Here is a 22090-nt window from a genome sequence, read left to right as displayed (position 1 = left end):
TGGAAATGAGTTTAATAAATACAACAGTCATGGAAGTTACTTTCTCCTCTGTAGAGAAACCAAATATAATTGTAAATGATAAAAATGAGTTTATGACTAAATGATGCCATTGATTCTAAGACAGGAATGTGACTAGGGTGATATTTTGAATTAAAGATATCTTCTGTAACATTATTCTGAAGGTTTTATTTAAACAAACATAAGCTTAACAATTGAGAGGATCTGGCTAAAAGAAATGCACAGACAAAACCAACACACAATAGGGAACACTGCATGTACATATCCAAACCTGTATCTGTACACACACCCTACCCCACTACACATTTTTCGGAGGCGGAACATAAATTTATCAGTCAATATCCCCAATTCTTTTTTTTTCTTTTTTTTTTGTCTTTTGTCCTTTTTAGGGCTGCACCTGCGGCATGTGGAGGTTCCCAGGCTAGAGGTCTAATCGGAGCTGTAGCCACGGGCCTACGCCAGAGCCGCAGCAACACCAGATCTGAGCCGCATCTTCGACCTACACCACAGCGCACAGAAACGCCGGATCCTTAACCCACTGAGCGAGGCCAGGGACCGAACCCACAACCTCATGGTTCCTGGTTTGATTCGTTTCCGCTGCACCACAATGGGAACGCCATTATCCCCAATTCTTTAATTACCCACACTAATAGAACCAACTACAAAGCCTAAGAGAAAACCTCAGAAAGCACTTAATGTAAATGACTGAGCCCATTATTACAAACAACCTGTCTTAGTTATGGCCACAACCCAGCCCACAAGATGGATGGAACTCAAAGACTGAAGGAATCTACTAGCAAAAGACACAGGGAAATCATTGCTAGATAACTTGCATGTTGTGTGGCTCTTGACTGTTTTTCCATAAAGTTGTGGTTAGTTTCTTTAAAAGGTAATCTAGGGTTCTGTGTCCCTAAAGAACAGTCCAAGCAACGAAATGAACTACTGATAGTCTTTGAAAAATACAATCTATAAAAGCTTACAGTGTGGCAAAGCAATCTCTTTTACTAAAAACATCAATTCATCAAGCCATCATTAAAAGTAACATAATTTGCATACTCTTAAAGAGTTTTTATTTTTATTTATTTATTTATTTTTTGTCTTTTTGCTTTTTCTAGGGCCACTCCCGTGGCATATGGAGGTTCCCAGGCTAGGGGTCTAATTGGAGCTATAGCTGCCAGCCTACACCAGAGCCACAGCAACTCGGGATCCGAGCCGTATCTGCAACCTATACTACAGCTCAAGGCAACGCCGGATCCTTAACCCACTGAGCAAGGCCAGGGATCGAACCCGCAACCTCACGGTTTCTAGTCGGATTTGTTAACCACTGAGCCACAACAGGAATTCCCAAGAAGGAGTTTTTAAAACCAATGCATTCTTTTGATTACATGACAGGGAAACTAAACCTAGCTTCTCAGCAATGAACACTTGCACCACTAGAACGTGTACACAGTATCAGTCCCTATATGGTAACCGTCCCATGTTCTGTGTGAAGATAACTCACAGGATTTGAAATCCTTATCCACTTCTGAAATTTTTATTTTACAATGGAAATCAGATAGTATTAATCCTGTCCGTGCAGGGGACTGCATTTGAGTAGCCTGCCAGTCTGTCTCCTTGTCTATCGCTGTCACTACCTCAAACGTTCTCAAAGGAAGGAATTAAGAATCTTTCTGTTTTATTACCAGTGCCTTGCATGATGTGTGACACAGAGTAAACAAGCACTGACACAATGAATTTCTTCAATAGAGCTGGCTAAAATGATTACTTTTACTCCCAAATTTCTGTTTTAAGGTTCTCATATTTGCCTAGACTGGATAATTACAAATATCCTCTTTATTTGTTCTGAGCAGATCTGCTATGATTAACCAATTCTGGTTCACAATAAGGAAATAAAAAACAAGATGCTTACTCTACTCTAAATAATTTTATTTGGACCAACATTGGTTCAAATTAAACTTAAAGCTATTTTCATTGCTCATCTTAACATAATCTAACAAATAACCCATTTATCTTTAAAACAGGCTTTAGAGTAATGTCTGCTGGATAAATTAAGTGACTTGGAATCTTCCTTTATTTAGTACTTATTATGGCAGTAGACATTCAGTGTTCAGGGATCAGGAGGAATCCACAAACCTAAGTGCAAAGGAAACTTTACGAATGAATCTTTTTTTAATAAAAAAGATAATGTGATCAATAGCCAGATAATATACTTCAAGTTTTAAGTTTTTTGACCATCACCCATGAGTGATAATGAGACCAAAGTCACAAGCTTAGTTAATCTACACGTGCATGAGTGGCTTTGTTTATACTGCAGGGACTGTACCCTAACTTAAGCTAGGTAATAGGTGTGTACTTAAAACACAGCACATAAGAAAAGGATGTGGGAGATGGTGAGATAGGAGAACAGGGGTCAATACAAATCCATCTCCATTAAGTTGACTCAGATTATATTCAAGAAATGGCCAGAAATGTAAATGACAGTAGCTAATTAATTTAGGGAAAAGTTCAAAAGCCATTCAAAAATTATTTCAGGTTCAAAACTTTTCCCATATATTTGGGATTCCACTCTGTTTATGGTTATAAAAATTCCCAAATCTCAATACGGCAACGTATTAGCACTCAATTTCTAAAGCATGACTATACTAATACTCCTCTTAAGTAACCAGAATTAATAAAATCATGGTTAAGCAACATAAACTAAGGTCATGGAAGAGCTACATCTTTCTAGTTTTCCAGTGGCAGTCAGCACTAAAGTGCCTCTAGGTCTCTTCTTGGAGGGATTTTGAGGTAAAATGTTTTCTTAAAATGTAAAACACAGGGAGCTCCCCCTGTAGTACAGTGGGTTAAGAATCCAACTGCAGAGGCTCAGGTCACCATGGAGGTGTTGCTGCAGCTGTGGCTTGAAATCCATCCTTGGCCTGGGAACTTCTATATGCTCTGAGTGCAGTTGTTAAAAAAAAAAAAAAAAAGATACAGATACAAAGCAAGATTATCTTGGAGACTGTGTCTTGAATTAAAAACTAGACAATAAATATTCCCATATGCAGTGCTCTCAAACACCAGGGTGCAGCAGAATTCCTTGGAGAGCTTGCTAGAAGTTCTGAGCCCACTCCCTGAGGTTTTGTTTCTGTAGGTTGGAGACAGAGCCCAAAGAGCTGTACTACAAAGGAGTACACATTTCAGTGATGCACAAGAAATTCTGGCCCAGCTTTGATGTTCTGCCATATGCCCAACACATTAACCTAGGAAAGGAGTTTAATTTTTGTGACTGTCTCTTTTTATGCCAACCTGCCTAACAGATAAGACATATTTGAGGATATAAAGTGTTTACTGTTCTACAATTACCTATACAGCCTGTATTTTTGAAAAGACAAGTTAAAAATAAAATTAGCATCAACAGCGTAAGAAATAGCTGTTTAATATGTCCATCTGAAGAAAAGATACCTAATGCAACTGGGTCTGGGTTGACAGGACTCTGCTGCCTGGAGTGACTGCTGCTACTGCTGCCGCCCTTTTTTAAGTCCTCGGCATCACTGTACCGCCGGATCCAGTAATTCAGTTCCTCCCGATCTGCTTCCTGACATCGCCTTAGTACAGTGAGAGATCGCCTTGTTTTTTCTACCATGTCCATTATGCAGTTTAACAGCTATGGGAGAAATGGGGAGAGGGAGAAAAGAAGGAAATATCAATCACCACACAACTCAAAGACGGGTGGATAGTGAAACAAACTATTTTAGGACAATGAAGAATGCTATTTTATTCCCAAGACTTCCCTCTAATATTTCCCAAGGTTAGATTTGAAAGAGAGACCAAAAAATGAGTAAACTCAATGGGAATGAGAATAAAAAATGGGGGAGGGGCATGACAGGGAGATTTCAGCTGAAGGCATGTAGGCAATAAACCCATCTTTCCAAATACAAATCCCATTACAGTATAAACTAAATGACTCTCTCCAAATAAAACAGTAGTCCACTGATCTGGCTTTAAGAACTCCTTTCCGTGATCTAAACACGTGTCTTATGTAAGTGGCTTTGATATCCATTTAGAGATCAAATCCTATATTCTACTTCAAACATTCACACTTTTTATTTCTTCAAGGCTGGCATAACACCATCAAAGCATCCCCACATTTTTACCATGTAACCTCACTCCAACTATTTTCAAAACACTTCTTAACCTAAATGATTACCAACATCTTACATGGTCAAGATGTTTCCATTCCTCTGCCCATTCTCGGTCTGTTAGTCTGTGATCAATCATTTCTTCTTGACGTGTGCCATGCAACCCTACAAATATAAAGAAGGCTGAATCACCATAAAACATTGAGGACATAATCCACATGTGCACAGCCACTTAGCAAACAATGTGAAGACATGCTCGATTTTGCATGGAGACATGAGTCATACTCAGATGATAGAGAATGACTCAAGTCTAGAATATAATATAGAATTACATAATATATAATATTATATATAAATTATATTAATATATTTACAATATATTCTATACATAATACACATATAATACAGAATGAATATAAAATAGAATATATATATAATGAATTAGAATAGAATATAGAATAGAATACAGAATGATAAGACGTTAGAACTAGAAAGGATTTTAGAGCCCATCTGGTCAGAACCCTTTATTTTACACATAAGATAGCGAGTAAAGTGACACCAAGCCCTGATCTAGTTATACATATAATGTTCCTAAGTGAAAAATCAAATATATCCTGACTCTCAATAAATAGAAGTAACCACAAGGAGACATTAAGTGGTTTCAAAGTGTGGCTCCCCTGCATTAAAAACACAAAGACAACATAAATTGTTTTCCATGGACAGGGATCTGCTTTTCTAAAAACAAGTACGGTCAAACTATTCAACAACTCAGGTCAGTAGAAATGAACAGAATCCTATGACATACAACTTCATGATAAAATTACAAGAGGGCTTGCATAACATGAAAGCAAAATATACTCATTCAATTTACCAAAAATGTAAAGATAAAAATAAATTGGACATTCTCCATGAAAACACAATCAACAAAGCAGATATAATTTTTGGACAAATATCATACATCCAAGCCAAGAAACCAAAAATCCTAATTTGTCGTCTACAACATAAATATCTTTAGCATTACAGTAAAGATACTACCATGAGAAAGTAACATAGAAATGCTTACCAACTGAGAAACAACAGTAACAAACATGAGCTATTAGCCAGGATGCTCATCAAAATATAAAATAGGAGTTCCCACTGTGGCACGGTGGGTTAAGAATCCAAGTGCAGCAGCTTAGGTAACTGCAGAGATGTAGGTTTGATTCTCAGTCTGGTGCAGTGGGTTAAAGGACCTGGTGTTGTGACAGCTGTAGCACAGGTCACAGCTGAAGCTCAGATTCCATCCCTGGCCTGGGAACATCCGTATGCTATGGGTGCAGTCATTAACAGGAAAAAAAAAGAGAGAGAGAGAAAGAATATAAAGGTGTCTTGCTAAAAGTATAGATGGAAAGCTCTGATCAGAGAGAGACATCTGGAAACTTGTGGCTCTTCTGACAAACTCAATATGTGTAAAACACTTTACATTCTACTACAAAGGAAAGGCATTGGGCTATGGCAGTTATTTTCCATTTTAAACAAAACTATTTATTTCGGTTGCCACTTCTCACACCATTACTCTGGTTTGGCCTGGTTTAGGTTTCTAGATACCTAGGCTCCTTTCCTGAGGGTGTTACTTGGGGGTAAATACAGCAAGAGTTATGAGACACTGCCTTCTATTTTTTGTGAAATCTGAATGGTTAGAAATTCTCACTTTTAGCTGATTTAGCAAAATAAAGGTAGTAAGTCACATGACTCTTTTCAGCCAACCATGAAACAGGATTTAACTTATAGCTGAGGGAAGTGAACACATATACGACAGCTTTCTCGGACTAAATAAAAAGCTAAATGTAAAACACTCTGCACCATTCCTCTCCAATTAGAATATATTCTGAAACACATTTTTAAAGCTAAAATTGTCAATGCCACCTATTGGTAAAAAGTAAAATTGCAAATATGTTTTAATAATCTGCATAATAGAAAAGACATTGGAGAAAAGTAATATTTAGTTATTGCTCTGCTTGTTGTGACAACTTCAAATTGAAATGTTTGCAAATATGCAATTTTTGTTGACTTACTTGTTGCCTGTGTTTTAGGGAAAAAGCACTACCGCTGAAATGAGTCATCACAGAAAACAACTGGAGAGTGATAACGATATAATGTGGTGTTAAGTTTCATGATGGAAGCACCTTACTATTTGTCTTTAAGGACTAAGAACTTCAGAGGTCTTAAGGGTTTCAAAAATTCAGCAGATTAAATCAATAGTGACATGAGCTCTAACACATGGAATAATATGAACGAGCAACAGGATATCTGTGGCTCATGGGATAACAGCATTTGTGGGATAGGGCTAAGCATCACCTCATTTAACAACAAAATAAGTACTTTAGAAACATGTTTGAGCCCAAGTACTTGGTGAAAAAAAAATAACCTTTTTTTTTTGATACTTTTGAACTCTGAAGGTCATCTGTTGGATAGAGCCAAATTTTTTAAAAGAAAAAAAAAAAACTCAAATTTTTACATTAATTTCCTCATTTTAGATACTTAAATATTCATCACCACACATTTTTATTTATATCCATTAATACCAGAGGTATGTACTAGGGGGAAACTGTTCAGACTCATTGAAACAAATTTTCGTTTGAAGGCAATTTGACACTAATGTTGAGTCTTAGCAAGCTTCTAACTAAGCTGAAACTCTAAGTTTACTTATAAACTAATGCTGCTTGTAAAGATACTTTATTAAAGGATTCTACTGAGTATATGTCTCTATAAATATGTCTCTACCTATAATAGACATTTATAAATCATACCAGACTAAGTATACCTTTATGACAATTTTTATATTCTCAAAATGGCAGCCTGATGTAACACCATAATCTGTTACTCATACATCAAGATTTTATTTTATTTTAACACACACTAAACTCAGCCAGACTTCAGGGATGGTTAAGTACTTGCGTATATTTATAGAGATTAGCACTATTAGTTTTATAAGCTAATATAATTAAAAGGTAAGGAACATGGTCTGATGAAAAAAAAAAATCACATAAAACCAGTGGGTACAGATATAATTCATAAAGGGATATTTTACATTACTAGATGAAAACATAATCATTGCCCATAAGTATAATTACTTTCTTGCTGATTGCTTTATAGTGTACTGGAACTAATATTTCATAAAATAGAATTTGTGCCCAAGAAACAGGCTATTTCCTAGCATTTACAAAGTGGGATACCTTGAATTGGTCTTAGAATGACCTGGTGACTCCACTTCTACTTGAAAATGAGCAATTGTAGTTTGAGGGTATTAAGTCATAAATAAATGGCAAGGCTTTTGCTTTGAAGGGAGTTGTTATTGTATTTGATTTGAGGGTCAAACTATCAATCCAGACTGAGAAAGAACATAACCATTTTTGAGAGCTCTTCGAAATGGTACCTAAGAGAACATCAGACAGATTGGCTATTAAGAAAGCACAAATTATATGCTTATCTTTTTGTCTGACACATTACATAAATGTAGGAATGACTGCTGCAGGGAAGTGAAGCTATTACTCTACTATCTCACATCCAGAACCTCCTCTATAGCCCCTCCCCTCAACGAGACTCTCTCTCTCTGCTTTCTAAACATGCATGTACTATGGCAATCCCTATGTGCTATTAACCTAGTTAGAAAGCTAACATAAACTTCTGCTTACCACGCTCTTTCCGCTTGTGGCTGAAAACCTGCAGTCCCTGCTGCTTGAGCAGAGAACTGGCTATGCTGCCCGAGTTTTGCACCCTTAGCTCCGTGTTCTGCTTTTTACTTGGACTTCATCCTGTGCTGTTCCCAGTACCCTGCCCACCAAACCATCCATGTCAGAAAACTCTGTCAGCAGTAAGCTACAAGGTAAAGGCAGTCATGCTGCTGGATAGCATGGACACAGGGGACAGAAAAAGATGACAGAGGGTTGACTGCTGCTCTCAGTTTATCACTGACTGACTCACCAAAAATCAGGAACTGAGTAAGCCTCAGGACCAGAAACAGTGAGGTCGTCACCTCAGCCACTGATCATGTGTCAAAACTTACCTGTCTTTCCTCTCATTTTCCATGGTGAGTACCTGTTCTTTAGAACACGATGTCTCCTAAATGCTTCACTTCCAACTTTTTTATGCAAAGAAGGAATGAACACAGGCAAACGTAACACATATTTACCCAAACTCTTTCTTTCCTTGGTATTCTTGATCTTTGACACTAAATTGTCAACACGAAATTGAATCACTGGCACTTCCAGGTTGGCGGCGGGGGGGGAGTACTAAATCATTCCTCAAAGAACATCTGTTGACTCAAGCCCCAGACATAATACCATATCATATTTTTCAAATAGACTATCACAGAGACTAAAAAAATCAAATTGAACTTTGAGACTATCTGAAATGAAAGACATTTTTATTTGTGGCAGGCCAACTACATACAAAATCTGCCATTTAAAAAAAAAAAAAAGATGAAACTAAAAATTCCCTTTGCATTTGTTAATACAGTTAGGGTTTTTGTATAGATGCCCCCCTCTGCCACCCCCCAAAAAAGCTGCTGTCACAAAGAACATAAGTAATTAAGAGAGAGAAAGCATAGCTGTCAGTTAAGGGACAAATTAATACCAACCAAATTCTCTCATTAAGGAGACTTTATCTAAAGAAAGAGAAGTTTTACCACTATCACAGATTTCAAGCCTCAAGTTTAGCTGAGAAGTAATGATCCAAGCACACGACTGCATAAGAAGAGAGGAGATCCTTCAGTCTTACCCATAGGTCTGTTTCTGTCCCTGAGGTCCCTGTGGCTGGGGTGTCGATAGGAGTCCCTGTAGTGGTGGGCAATGGCCATATCATCCAAACGGTAATGCTGAGGTGGAGGAGGGGTGGGGTGAGGCAGGCCATTGGGCTGGTAGGACAAGCCGTTATTTGGACTGTACCGCTGGCCTGGGCTAATAGTGCATGGTCGCTTGCTTGGATGTTCTGAGTGCAAAGGCTCTCTGTCAAAGCCATTTTCTTTGGTTCTGAGGGAAGAGGAAAAAGAATGTGTTTCATAATGTACATGGAAACCAGTATAGTTCAGACACTCACATTTGAACATGGTAGTATAAACAGAATATTCTTTTACTGGCCAGAAACTTTCTAAACTCAGCTTCCTAGACCTGTGGGAGTTCACCAAAACTCATGCTGAGGCTTAAATGATCAAAACACTGCACATAGGAGAAAATATTCCACTTCTTATCTAATTAGCAAACATCTTTTCGGTTGAAGCTCGTGTGGTGATTAGGCCACAAATAAGAGGAAAGTTGATCTCCCCTCTGCAGAACACATTTTCATTCAAAAGCAACTTCTCAATTTCTAACAAACACCCTCAGATCAACTGTATTTGGTGAAGATTCATCAAGGTACAAGAGCATCACTCTCTTTGATTAATTCTTTGGGTACACTTCTTTCATTAATCCAACCTTGTATCTGACATTCCCATCAGAGAACACCTATGAGCTCGGTTGTTCAATACAATAGCCACATGTGGTTTAAGTTGAATCAAGTTTCAAATGCGGTTCTTCAGTAGCAGTAGCCACTTTTCAAATACTTAATTGCCACCTGTGGCTACAGAATCAGGCAGCATATACAGATCATTTCCATCATCTCAGAATGTTCTGTTGGAAAGCACTGAGCAAAGTGAATTAATGCAATAAAACAATGAAATGTCTGGGACTGACATTATTTTGGGTCACCATGATAATCAATCAGCAGTCATACAGAACAAGCTGGGATTAGAACTTATTTTAAAGTTGAGGAAACACATGCCCAAAGAGCCCAGTGACCTGTCTGAGTTCATCAGATCTTATTAGGACAGGACAGGCACACCTTGAATGTACTTCATCATGTGATACATAAAACTCTCAATTCAGAACGAATACATTCTATAAATGAGATCTGATAACTGCTCCTAAATTCTCAAACAGAGGTAGAGCTAAAGAAATATCTTCTGGCTGAATGGATATCAAAGAGTCTACCTCAATATACTCAGAAAGGCAGGAGCATACCACATCGACTTGGACTGAAAGCACAGCATCCAAACTAATTGTTCACTTAGTTGGCTAGCTTCAGAAGACAAGCACTGTATACTTAGACCAGTGGTACCATCTATTTGCCCTGGGAAATTTCCCCATGAGAATTCCAACAAGTCATAGTAGCCATAGATTTCTGCCTGCCTCTTTTGATTTTAGGTTGGTTAGGTTTAGTATACTTTTCCCACTTTCCTAGTCCTGAAAAGGGGGGGAGCAGGCTGTAGGAGCCCCCAGGGACAGTGGGTCTCATGCTCTCTGTGACTGCTGTCTGAATGTCCTGGGGTGGGCCAAGGACTCAGGGACCCCCTGGGCTCTGCCCATGATGCAGCCTGGACACTGCATCATGGGCAGTGGCTGCCTTAGGGGCCTGGGGAAGTGGGGAAGCCCCAGTGTCCTACAGAGTGTCACCTAGGGGCTCAGGTAGGGGCTGGGCTGGAGGGTCCTGCACCACTGCGGTGCTCCACCCTCTCAAATAGGATGAGCACCCACAGTGTGGAATCTGTGGGTACCGGTCCACAGCCACAGCCTTGACCAGCAAGGAAGGTCCTCTAGGATAAAACTGGAGGGACCTGAATGGAAATGGATTTGACAAGAGATCATTAGGGATGATGGGATTCTACAATGAACAATCCTTTATACTCCTTTAGGTTAGAGTGATAGCTTATACATACAAAAGACTAAGAAGAAGAAAGGAGTTAAAGACAGAAGAACTGAGGGAAACCACAGAGTTCATGTGATATGAATACATGCCCAACACATGCTGGGGAAAGATGAACTGTTTTGGGCCAGGAGACTGACCACCGTTGGCAATGTCGGCAGGGCATGGCCCTCATGGGAGTGTCAACCAGAAGGCTCAATGCCGCTCCCATCTGCACTAAAATATTCTGACTCCATATATATTGATCATTGATCAGACCAAAATGTTTCAAACATTACCTAAATTCATTGCTTTAAAACAATTTTGAAAAGTGAATGGAGGGAGTTCCTGTTGTGGCTCAGTGGTAACAAACCTGAAAGTATCCATGAGGACACAATTTCGATCCCTGGCCCTGCTCAATGGGTTAAGGATCCAGACTTGTCATGAGCTGTGGGTTGGTCACAGACGCAGCTTGGATTTGGCATTGCTGTGGCTGTGGTGTAGGCCCAAAGCTACAGCTCTGATTCGATCCCTAGCCTGGGAGCTTCCATATTTTGTGGACATGCCCTAAGAAGTCCAAAACAGGAGTGAGTTCCCATCGTGGCACAGTGGTTAACGAATGCAACTAGGAACCATGAGGTGGCGGGTTTTATCCCTGCCCTTGCTCAGTGGGTTAACGATCTGGTGTTGCCATGAGCTGTGGTGTAGGTCGCAGACGTGGCTCGGATCCCACGTTGCTGTGGCTCTGGCATAGGCTGGCAGCTACAGCTCCGATTAGACCCCTAGCCTGGGAACCTCCATATGCCGCAGGAGCGGCCCAAGAAATGGCAAAAAGACCAAAAAAAAAAAAAAAAGGATGGAAACATTCTAGATAGATTTATCTTCTAAGAAGATATCTATGTGATTCTAAACTGTATTTCCATATCCTATACATTTCTGAATATATACTTATACATGCCAACACTTAATGCATAAACATTTCCAGCATAAATCAGTTGGAAAATTCTGAAGACTCTTAGTAGCTAGGAACATAATGTCAACACAGCACCTACCTTACTGGCAGTGTGGTTTAGTGGAAAGAGCACTGGACTGGGAATCAAGAGACCTGAGATTTAGTCCTGGCTCTTCCACGACTAGCTGTGTGACCTTAGGCAAGCCACTTAACCTCTTTGGACCTCAGTTTGTTCATCTGTAAAATGAAAGGGTTGGACTAGATCAGTGGTTTTCAAACTGTGCCATCTGAGGTGCCCAGGGACTCCACAGGTAATAAAGAGCTTTTATCCCAAAGAATCTAGATTTAAAGGGCCAAAGGAACCCACTTCTCATTCTTATTTTAACAGTTTCACCTAAAGTTTCATTTTTAAAAGAAAAAGTCAGCTTCTAAAAATCAAGTTTGAAAACCACTGGACTAGGATTATTTCTGAGGTCCTTTCTAGTTTGAAATGTCTGCAATTTCAGTTATTCTATATTTTTATCTAAATGTCATTTGTACAACAAAGGGAAAATAGCCAATATTTTGTAATAAGTGGAATATAACCTTTAAAAATGTAAATCACTATGCTGTACACCTGAACTTATATTGTACATCAACTACACATCAATTTTTTTAAAAATATTTTTTAAATAAAATGTCATGATCGGAGTTCCCATTGTGGCACAGTGGTTAACAAATCCAACTAGGAACCATGAGGTTGCGGGTTCGAGCCCTGCCCTTGCTCAGTGGGTTAACGATCCAGCGTTGCCGTGAGCTGTGGTGTAGGGCTCCGATTGTACCCCTAGCCTGGGAACCTCCATATGCCGCAGGAGCGGCCCAAGAAATGGCAAAAAGACCAAAAAAAATAAAAATAAAAATAAAAATAAATAAAATGTCATGATTATATGATTGAAAAACACAGAGCTACTGGTCCACTGGCCAAACTATGTCCAAGTCAACCACTTGAACCAACAGAGAACTTCTCTGTTCTTTACTCTGAACAATGTGTGCAAAAATACAAAATATCCTCTAAATACCTTACAGCAGCCTGAATATATAAACATCAAAACATTTCTAATATCAAAACATCTTTGACCCAATTGTGTTAAACCATCTCAACTTACTGGTCTTGTGTCTCTTTGTTCAAAGATAACAAGAACAGGAGTTCTCACTGTGGCTCGGTGGTAATGAACATGACTAGTATCCATGAGGATGCAGATTCCTGGTCTCACATCTGGCGTTGCCACGAGCCGTGTCTGTGACCTAAACCAGCAGCTACAGCTCCAATTCAGCCCTTAGCCTGGGAACTTCCACATGCCTTGGTGTGACCCTAAAAAGATTTTTTTTAAAAAAGATAGTAAGAATATGCAATATTGGAAGAATTCTTCCTATTTTCAAAGTAGTTAGATAGATTTTTTTTTTTTTTTAATCTTTGCACTCAGATCAGGGCTATTACTTCAATGAGCCCATATTAAAGCTTTTCTAACCCCTCCTAGAACAAGGACAGCAATGTTCTAGGAAGCGGGCGGCTAGGTCCTAAATTTGTCCTGTCATTGTCCCTTCAACTGCAGCTATTGAAACAATAAAGCTTACCACAGAAAAGCTTTTAAAAGGGCTCACAGAAACGAAATTATAAAAAAGTCTCCCTGGTGCTTCCTCCAATCACTCATGTCTACTTATAAAGCCAACCTTATTCAAATGTCCAGAAAGGTAATCAAAATAACTTAACTGCTATTTATCTGTCTGCTGTTTAGAAAGCCCACAACTATCTACCTCTCATTTGCTGAGCAAATTCCAAAGCTGCATGTTCATCTGTTACTCTTTCAAAGTATATTAGGCAAAACTAAAATACTTTTCATTGTCCTATACCAGCATACTCTTGAAATAACTCAAATCCTAGTCACATCTCAAGGCATTTTTTGGTTTGTTTTTTATATTCTAGCTCCCTTCCAGGAGAAATTTTCCTGAATATGACCTAAACACTCCAACATTTAGATCCCAACCACTTCGCTCTCTCAGGGTCTGATGTCCTAAGAGTAGAGGACTGCTCAGGACTCAGCTGTGTGACCTTGAGATAACCTAGGAAAGCCAACCTGCTGGCTTCAGTTTTCTACCCAGTAAAATAGAACTAATAGGAAACAATACATGTTTTAAAAAGAAATAAAACCACTTATGAGACAACCTAACTTAAACTTTACCCCACTTGAGTCTACTTTCTCTCAGCTCCTCAATAACAGAGACTATAAACTGACTTGTTTGACATGCTATATAACACAGATGTATAGCATGCTGTATCTTCTACCCAAAATTCCATGATAATCTATGTGGGGAAAAAAATCTGAAAGAGAATGGATATGTGTATATGTATAACTGGATCACTTTGTTGTACAGCAAAAATGATCACAACCTTGTAAATCAATTATACTTCAATAAATCTTTTTAAATATGAATGAAAAGAAAGAAACCAAAGTTTTTAAAAATTTTTCCTCCATATAAAATATTTTAAAAGTCATTATTGGTTAGCATGCACTGATAAATAATCCCTTGGTGACACGAGAAATGGGGAAGAATGAAAAAATATTATTAATGTCATGGTAATGAACAGAATAAGAGGATCTGTCAACCTCTTACATGACAAGAACAGACATGAATTTTTTCTAGATTAAAAAAATTTTTTTTAGGTGGGGAAAACAACACTATAAAGATTGCTAGAGAAAGGCAAAGTGGTATGGCATAATAAACCTGAGAATACCAAGGAAAAAACTTAAAGTTTCTGATCTTAGTCCTGTTACAAATAAATACACAGCTAAGGTGCTGACTTCTCCAGCTGACCCCAGGCATTACAAAGGGCACATGGCTAAATTGACCTTGTCTTTCTCTGGTATTTCCTATACCAGTCAATTAAAGCTACCTTTTATCGTGCCACCAAAATAAAAACTGGGAAGTCGCCCTATAGTGTTTTTCTTCAAATCAAGTGCTATTGCTGGTCTCTTAAGCATCTGCATAGGTCCTGCTGCCCTACTCCAGGACACTTAATATTGACCTGATCACACCACTGTCCCACTCTGCAGGCATCTCAGTCAGAGTCAGGGCTGAGATTCTGGCCAAGTCTTCAAGAAAACAAAAACATTACTTTTGTATTTTAGAAGCCTATTATCTAAATCTCGGGGGGGGGCAGTTCTATTAAAGAAGCCCAAAGACATTAATAACATTAAACAAATCTTCCTTCTCTTTTTTAACACATTCATTTTATTAAGGCGTCCAATGGAAGGTCTAGAATCAAAGGGCGGGGGGATCATTTATGGCATCATATTTTCAAAACACCCTTCAGTAAAATGTCTCTTTAGGAATTGTTAGGAAATAGGAGAGTTTAAACAAAGACTTTACATACAGCCTTTTATTGGTGTTAAATAATGTACCTGAAACAAAATGTTATAAATTCCTCTGCTTCCTAAATCTTTGTGACAACATGCAGGGATTTCTGTGTTTGCAGAAATATCACCCTGCAGGAAGTGGGATGTTTAGGCCATGAAGAACAGAGCACTGAGTGAGACAGGACCATCACTACTGAGCCACATGGAAAGAGATGCTTTCCATCTCTCTATTGCTAAACCACCACCTAGGAGGTCACTTCCTGAGCAGTAGGGTAACATCTTCTAGAGTAAACAAGATGCAAGTGCATGTTGGCCACTCCAGACAAATACATGATACCTGGACCTAACATTTGGATTCACAGGGCTTTCTGTCTCCAAGTAGAAAGTGGGCTCACAAAGATAAGGAAGTCATGATCCCCAACATGACTGGAGGCTTACTCTTCAGGAGCCACAGAATAGGGATGATTATTTCAGAGCTATTGAGAGGTCTATGTGAGAGAATCTACATAAAGAGCCTAACAGATATTCAGCATTTGTGGTTTCAAGCTGAGGCAGTCAGAGGCTGGGTATACAGACATAAATATAAGAGCACAAGCATTCAAGTCAGAGAACCTAGAGGTTAGAATCCCATCAATGCTTGTTACAAGCCATGCGACCTCAGACACAGCATCCAACTTGCCTGAATCTATGCAACAGAACAGTCTGGAAATAAGTGCTATGTGCTTACATGTATATTATTAAGCATGGGCCTGGAACATCTTAAGTGCTCAGTAACCATTATTATAACATTTATGACCAGGAAGCCTTTGTTCAAATAGTAGATCTTGCCTGAGTTATTCTGCAAAGTATGAACAGCATTATGATTTATAAGAACTAGGGCACAGAAAAGATACCATCAGTCAGAATATAGACTAAAGCATGAACAATGTTCAGCAGGGCAAGACCCCAGGAGAACAGGAAAAACAAGCCAAGTTGAATGCTGAGGCTGGAGTGTGGCAAGACCAAAATGTTCTATACAGCAGTGTTATTATCTTTCTCATCGTGCAAAATGCAGCTTAATGCTATTCACTAGAGACCTCCACAATTGATGTGACTAATAGTAAAAAAATCATTTCTACATGGACGATTACTCTTTTCTTGAAACTGGAGAATGCATAAAAGATGCATCACAAAACAATGAGTGAATATAATATAAATTCCTCACATTTTTTCATAGAAAACTGAATGCAGTAGATAATACAAATTTAATTCTTATGAGCACAGTCAATTAATTCTACAATTCCTTGTAAAATGCACCTATTTTTTCTCTTTAGAATGACAAAAATATTGAAACTTCATTTATTTTTCAAAAAAGGAAAAAATGGACCTAACAGGTTCAGCTGGTGTGTACTTTGCTGATGAGTTTTATATATTGAACTAACGTGGTTTCAGAATGACTGCCTTATGACCCTCCAACATTTAGCATTTTCTAATTTACTCATTAAGCTACTAGGAACCTGGCTGACTATAGATCCCCTATCTTTATAAAGATTTATAAAACATCAGAATACTCTATGATTACCTTTACCCCCATGAGCGACAGAGAAGAAATAAATGAAGGAAAGTAAGGGGGTTGGGGGGACACAGCTCATAGCTGAACTTTCTTTACTTAAACTCTGAACATTAAAACAAATTTGTGCAACTGGAAGATTCCGGTTATGTAAATATGCTGGCTTCTCCACTAAGAAGCTCTCTGATTTTAAGCAAGTTCTTTGGGTATTAGTTTTCTCAAGTATAAAGAAAAAGGACTGACCTGGTAAATCCATGAGATCCCTTCCAGCTGACAAATTACATACTTTGAAAGCTCAAGAAAGTCTTTTAATAATGTTCAATAATTGGGGGAGGAGAAAATACATATTCACACAACTACATGGCCTTCATAATAAAAGGTGTATTAAACTGGGAGTACCTTAAAGCATAATTACATTAAAATGATTATTTACATTATAGTCTACTACCATATTATAATAATTAGCTTCATTATATTATATTATATATTATAACATATTCTATGCATTATTAATCCCCTTCATCCACATACGTAATGGATGGAGATAAATACTTAATATCAATCACCTAAAATGAGGGGTGGGACAATGGAGACCTTCACAAAACCAATGATCATTAGGTTTGAATTCTTTTATTTATTTATTTTTTAGGGCCACACCCACAGCATACAGAAGTTCCCAGCCTAGGCATCCAATCAGAGCTGCAGCTGCTGGCCTACACCATAGCCACAGCAATGCTGGATCCAAGCTGCATCTGTGACCTACACTGCAGCTCAAGGCAACACTGGATCCTTCACTCACTGAGTGGGGCCAGGGATCAAACCCATATCCTCAGCAGGATCTCCTAGATTTGAGTTCTTAAGCAACATTCTGAGTCACAAAACCAACATAACAGATGAGAATACCTTAGAGAGACAAGAGCTATGACATCCAAGCTGTGAGAAAAGACATTAAATGATAATACAACAAAAGAATCTTTTTAAGCTTATTAAGTCTTATCTATTATACTATATATCTATTATATTCTATCTATTCTACATAGAAATGCAGCTGTATCTGCAGCAGTGTCCAACTGCTCTTTTCCTCCTCACATCTGAAGTGTGAGCCTCTTCTTGACCTTCCTGGGGAGCAGTTTTAAAGAGGGCTCTTAACATCTATTCTCTCTTTGAAAGTGGTCACTTCATTTAACCAGCTCCAAAAAAGGTTCACACTCCCTCCTTCAACTTGTCCCATCACAGAATGGCAAGATAGACAAAACTTTCCACAGGAACAAACAACAGAAATCAGAACTTTCTATCATTGCCTAATATTTCAGGAAAAAAAAAAAAAAAAAAAAGCATGAGTTTTAAATGAAAACTGTCTTTTTCTGGTTTGGGTTCTACGATAGTCTACCACAGATCTACAAATCTAGTATAGCTGTTCAGGGACTCATCCCAGAGCTATTTTTAAAAAGAAGTAGAATAAATTTTACCATTCTCTGCAGGGAAAAAAAAAAATTTCATACACTTCTCCAAGGTATTTCTATCTCTGTAAATAACAATAATGCTTAAAAAAAGAAATGTAACCAGTGACAATCATATTTAAGAATGAGAATTTGCCAAAACCCAACCCTACGTGACGACTGTTTAGTAGATTAAATCAGCAATTGTCACAAAATTTAAACCCCTAAAGTTGTAAACAAAATATAGAGCGCTCTTTTGTTCGTGACATGTCATGAACAAATTACCAAAATGTGTTTTCTCCTCAGGTGTCAGTTTTTCCCTCTTTTAGTGACTGATGGTTCCCAGTGTTATTACAGAAACAGATTGATCTTTTTAATGAGCCAGTTTAATAGACTCCAAAATCTCACCGTGGCTGCTCATCCATGTCAGACCATATGCACCAACAAAACATTCAGTAAAACAAAAAAAAGCTCTGCTGTCAGACAGCTCCATACTCTATAAAATTTCATATAGTAGATCTGGATATACAGATAAATAATCAGAAAAGAAGGAAAATGCATATGCAAACAAGATGCAGAAAATACATGCAAAGAAATACTGTAGAGGCCCATATTTTCTTGGCTCTGATCAAATTCCCACAAGATACAAATATATTTACACAACATATTCTTGATACCCTTCCTCCTAACTCTAAGGAAATCCATTTGCCATTTTTCCACTGTAACACACACCTCACGTTTCCACTTGAAAAAGAATGTTCCATCCAAAGAGCAACTGTGTGAATTCTGACTCCAACAACTGCCTATGAATAACCAGAGGGAGAATAAGATCGAAGACTCTTTTTTCAGGTTCTGTCTGACTGAATGCAAACATGTACGCACACACAGCTACAGATCATCAAAACAAAAATGCTGATTTTCTGTGGAATTTATATGAAGTTTCCATATCAAGGTTAGCACATTACCCAAGGCTTACCTCAGCACTGTTCAAGGAAGGTCTAAAGTCATGGTACGTTCACAGCTACCTAAACCTTTCTCTGCTATCCTCTCTTCCACCCCCAAAAATGTTCTTTTTCCCAGTTTTCTATCTAGTTTCTTCCTCATTTCTTTTACTACATTGTCTTGGAAACATGGAGCTGAAACATCTCAATACCAGCAGAGATTTTCTGCAGGATCAGACAGGAATACACATGCGAATCTTCTCTCTTTGGGCTGCTTCTTAGTTTTCAGCATCATGTGGACATGCCATTCGGACACCTGGATTACACAGCTGCCTTTAGAAGCAAAAGTCCTAAATGCTTGAAGATGACTCAGGAAATACAACTTGCAAAAATACAAGTTGTTGGTAGGTCATGTATGGAGGTGGGTCTACCTACACACATCAGGAGCAAACTAATGTTTAACCGTTTGCTTTAGGAATGTTAACCTATTAAGAGGTCCTGTGTTGAGAGGAGAAAAATTCCAGAGACTGGAGCATAAAAACTGCTTAACAGAGGATTATGTAATAACTGTATGTAAACTGGCTGGCTTTTAATAACATTCTGATTTGCAAAGCAGCTAATACATTTTAAGGGTGGCTAAGTCGGTCACAGATAGATGTCTCTGAGCAGCTCCAAGGATTGTAAGCTCCTATGAATATGTGCCAGAGTGTTAACCTCTCAAAGGCTGGCATACTCTTGCATGATGAAATGCAGAAAGAGAGAACAGGTAGGTAGAGAATGGAAACTAAGCATATGACAAATAAGTTTTTGAAAATAATTTCATTTTAAAACTCTCCATATGTTGTATATATGATGCAAGATGCTCCTAAGATTTTATATTTCTATATTAGGAGATGTTTATATATGCAGCTGAGGTATTGAGGAAAATTGTTTTAATAAAATACAGGGGAAGTTTCATGCATATGCCTTATTTAGCAACTACTTTTTAGGGTTTAATGGCTAGGGGCTTTATTTTATATTTCTGGGAATTCTCAGTTAAGATAGCAGAGTGCCTAACAGAATGAATGCTGACTAATAAAATTTTTCAGCAAACTGCCCTCTATTAGTTCTACTTAAGAGTTAAGAGTTATCTTCACTCAGTTCTGCTAGCTTCCCAGAAGTTTTCTCTTAGATCATATACAACCCAAATTAAATAGCTACTGCATTGTGTTTAGGCCAGATTTCAAAATTACCATGTTTTGAGAAAACCGGGAATAAAATGAGAATTTTAATACAGGCATACCTCGGAGATATTGTACAATCAGTTCTAGACCACCATAATGAACAAAATATCACAATAAAGCCAGTCACACACATTTTTCGGTTTCCCAGGGCATTTAAAAGTTATGTTTCCACTATACTATAGTCTATTAGGTGTACAATAGCATTATGTCTAAAAAAGGTACATACTTTAATTTAAAAATACATTATTGCTAAAAAAATGCCAAAACAATTATGAGTTAACTAACATTAAAGATCATTGATCATAGATAATGACAAATACAATAATAAAAAGGCCTGAAATATTGTAAGAATTACCAAAACGTGACCCAGAAACATAAAATGAGCAATTGCTATTGGAAAAATGGCACCCACAGACTAAGTTCCATGGACGGTTGCCGCAAACCTTCAATTTGCTTTGAAAAAAAAAGAAAAAAAGAGCAGTATCTGTGAAGACCAACCAAGTAAAATACAATAAAATGAGTTTTGCCTACATTGACTCTGTGTCTAAGAACTTGGCACATTTGAATATCATTCATCTCTATACCCTTTAATATTGCAAACAACAGCAGTGATCATTTGCAATGTATGGAAATATCAAGTCACTATGTTGTACATCTGGAACTATCATAGTGTTGTAGAACAATTGCACTTAAAAAAAAATGACAAGTAGCAAAGATAACCCTGCACGAAAACTTAACACAGGCCAGAGACTCAACACTCTGTAACACCCCAGGCCAGAGCAAGGTTCCCTAGATGGCCACTCTAGCTTACTGTCAATTTGTAAGATGTGTCAGTCAGCAGTTTAAACATGACAGGAAACATGTCTGTATACCACAGGTCCAGGATCCTGCTCCCTCTCACCTGTCTGGAGTTCGCCTCTTCCCGTTTTCGTTCACATCGAGAAGCAGCTCTGAGGAGTCAACAGGTGAGGTGGTGCTGGCATCCAGAAGCAGCTGTTCATGCTGGGCGAGGTACTGGGCAGGGTTCTGTTTGGCCAGCCTTGCGCAGTGGAGGAGCTCGCGCTGCAGCAGGGGCAAGTTGGCCTGCAGGGGTATGACAGAAATAAGAGGGTGGCCTGAAAAGCTCCTTCTAACCAGTGGATCTACCCCACTTTTTGAAGGACCACACTAGCTAAACAAAAATGCCAGCGAATGCATGCCATTCCCAAGCACAACTCTCAAGGACTGAGCCACAGTGTCAGCCTCCCCAGGGGATGTCTGACTTTTGTGAGCCACCTCACCCTTCCCGCCTTCAGGCCTGCTGATAACACTGGGAGCAGCTCGTATTTAAGATCCCCTCATACTCAAACATAACAAGATTATAAGCACTACAGGATATCAGATTCCCAGGAGCAACTTTTGTTTTCCACACGGAAGACAGAAGGTGTGTGAAATACATACCTGCTTCAATTAATCTCTAGGCAACCTAACACATTCCATTTTATATTGAGTTACTTAACCAGGTAAAAAGGCTAATCCTAGGAAATATCTTAGGTCAACCACTAACTTCAAATGAAAAAATATAGAGATCGGCATAGAAATATAGAGATTGTTTTTAATTATCATCAGATTCATATAGAAATTCAGTATTGGCCTGAGGCTGGTCAGATATCCCAGTTGGAATTCATGCACAAAGCATATATTCCTAGTCTACAGAGGTAACCTTGCTTTCTTTGATCAGACTTATTCCAAGGAATATATATATATTTTAACAGGA

General features: G+C 38.4%; 1 protein-coding gene across 1 annotated transcript in view; it reads right to left on the bottom strand.

Moving 5' to 3' along the window:
* RUNX1T1 (RUNX1 translocation partner 1) overlaps window positions 1-22090 on the bottom strand; it is a 145663-nt gene that overhangs the window by 31364 nt on the left and 92209 nt on the right. Inside the window, 4 exon segments of the mRNA XM_021089123.1 lie at window positions 3463-3664; window positions 4219-4304; window positions 8898-9148; window positions 21236-21417. Of these exon segments, the coding sequence (XP_020944782.1) occupies window positions 3463-3664; window positions 4219-4304; window positions 8898-9148; window positions 21236-21417 (721 nt within the window).

This window comes from Sus scrofa, chromosome 4 (genome assembly GCF_000003025.6).
Source record: "Sus scrofa isolate TJ Tabasco breed Duroc chromosome 4, Sscrofa11.1, whole genome shotgun sequence".
NCBI lineage: Eukaryota > Metazoa > Chordata > Mammalia > Artiodactyla > Suidae > Sus > Sus scrofa.
Note: the sequence above shows the minus strand (reverse complement) of the source record. Positions and strands in the feature narration are given on the sequence as shown.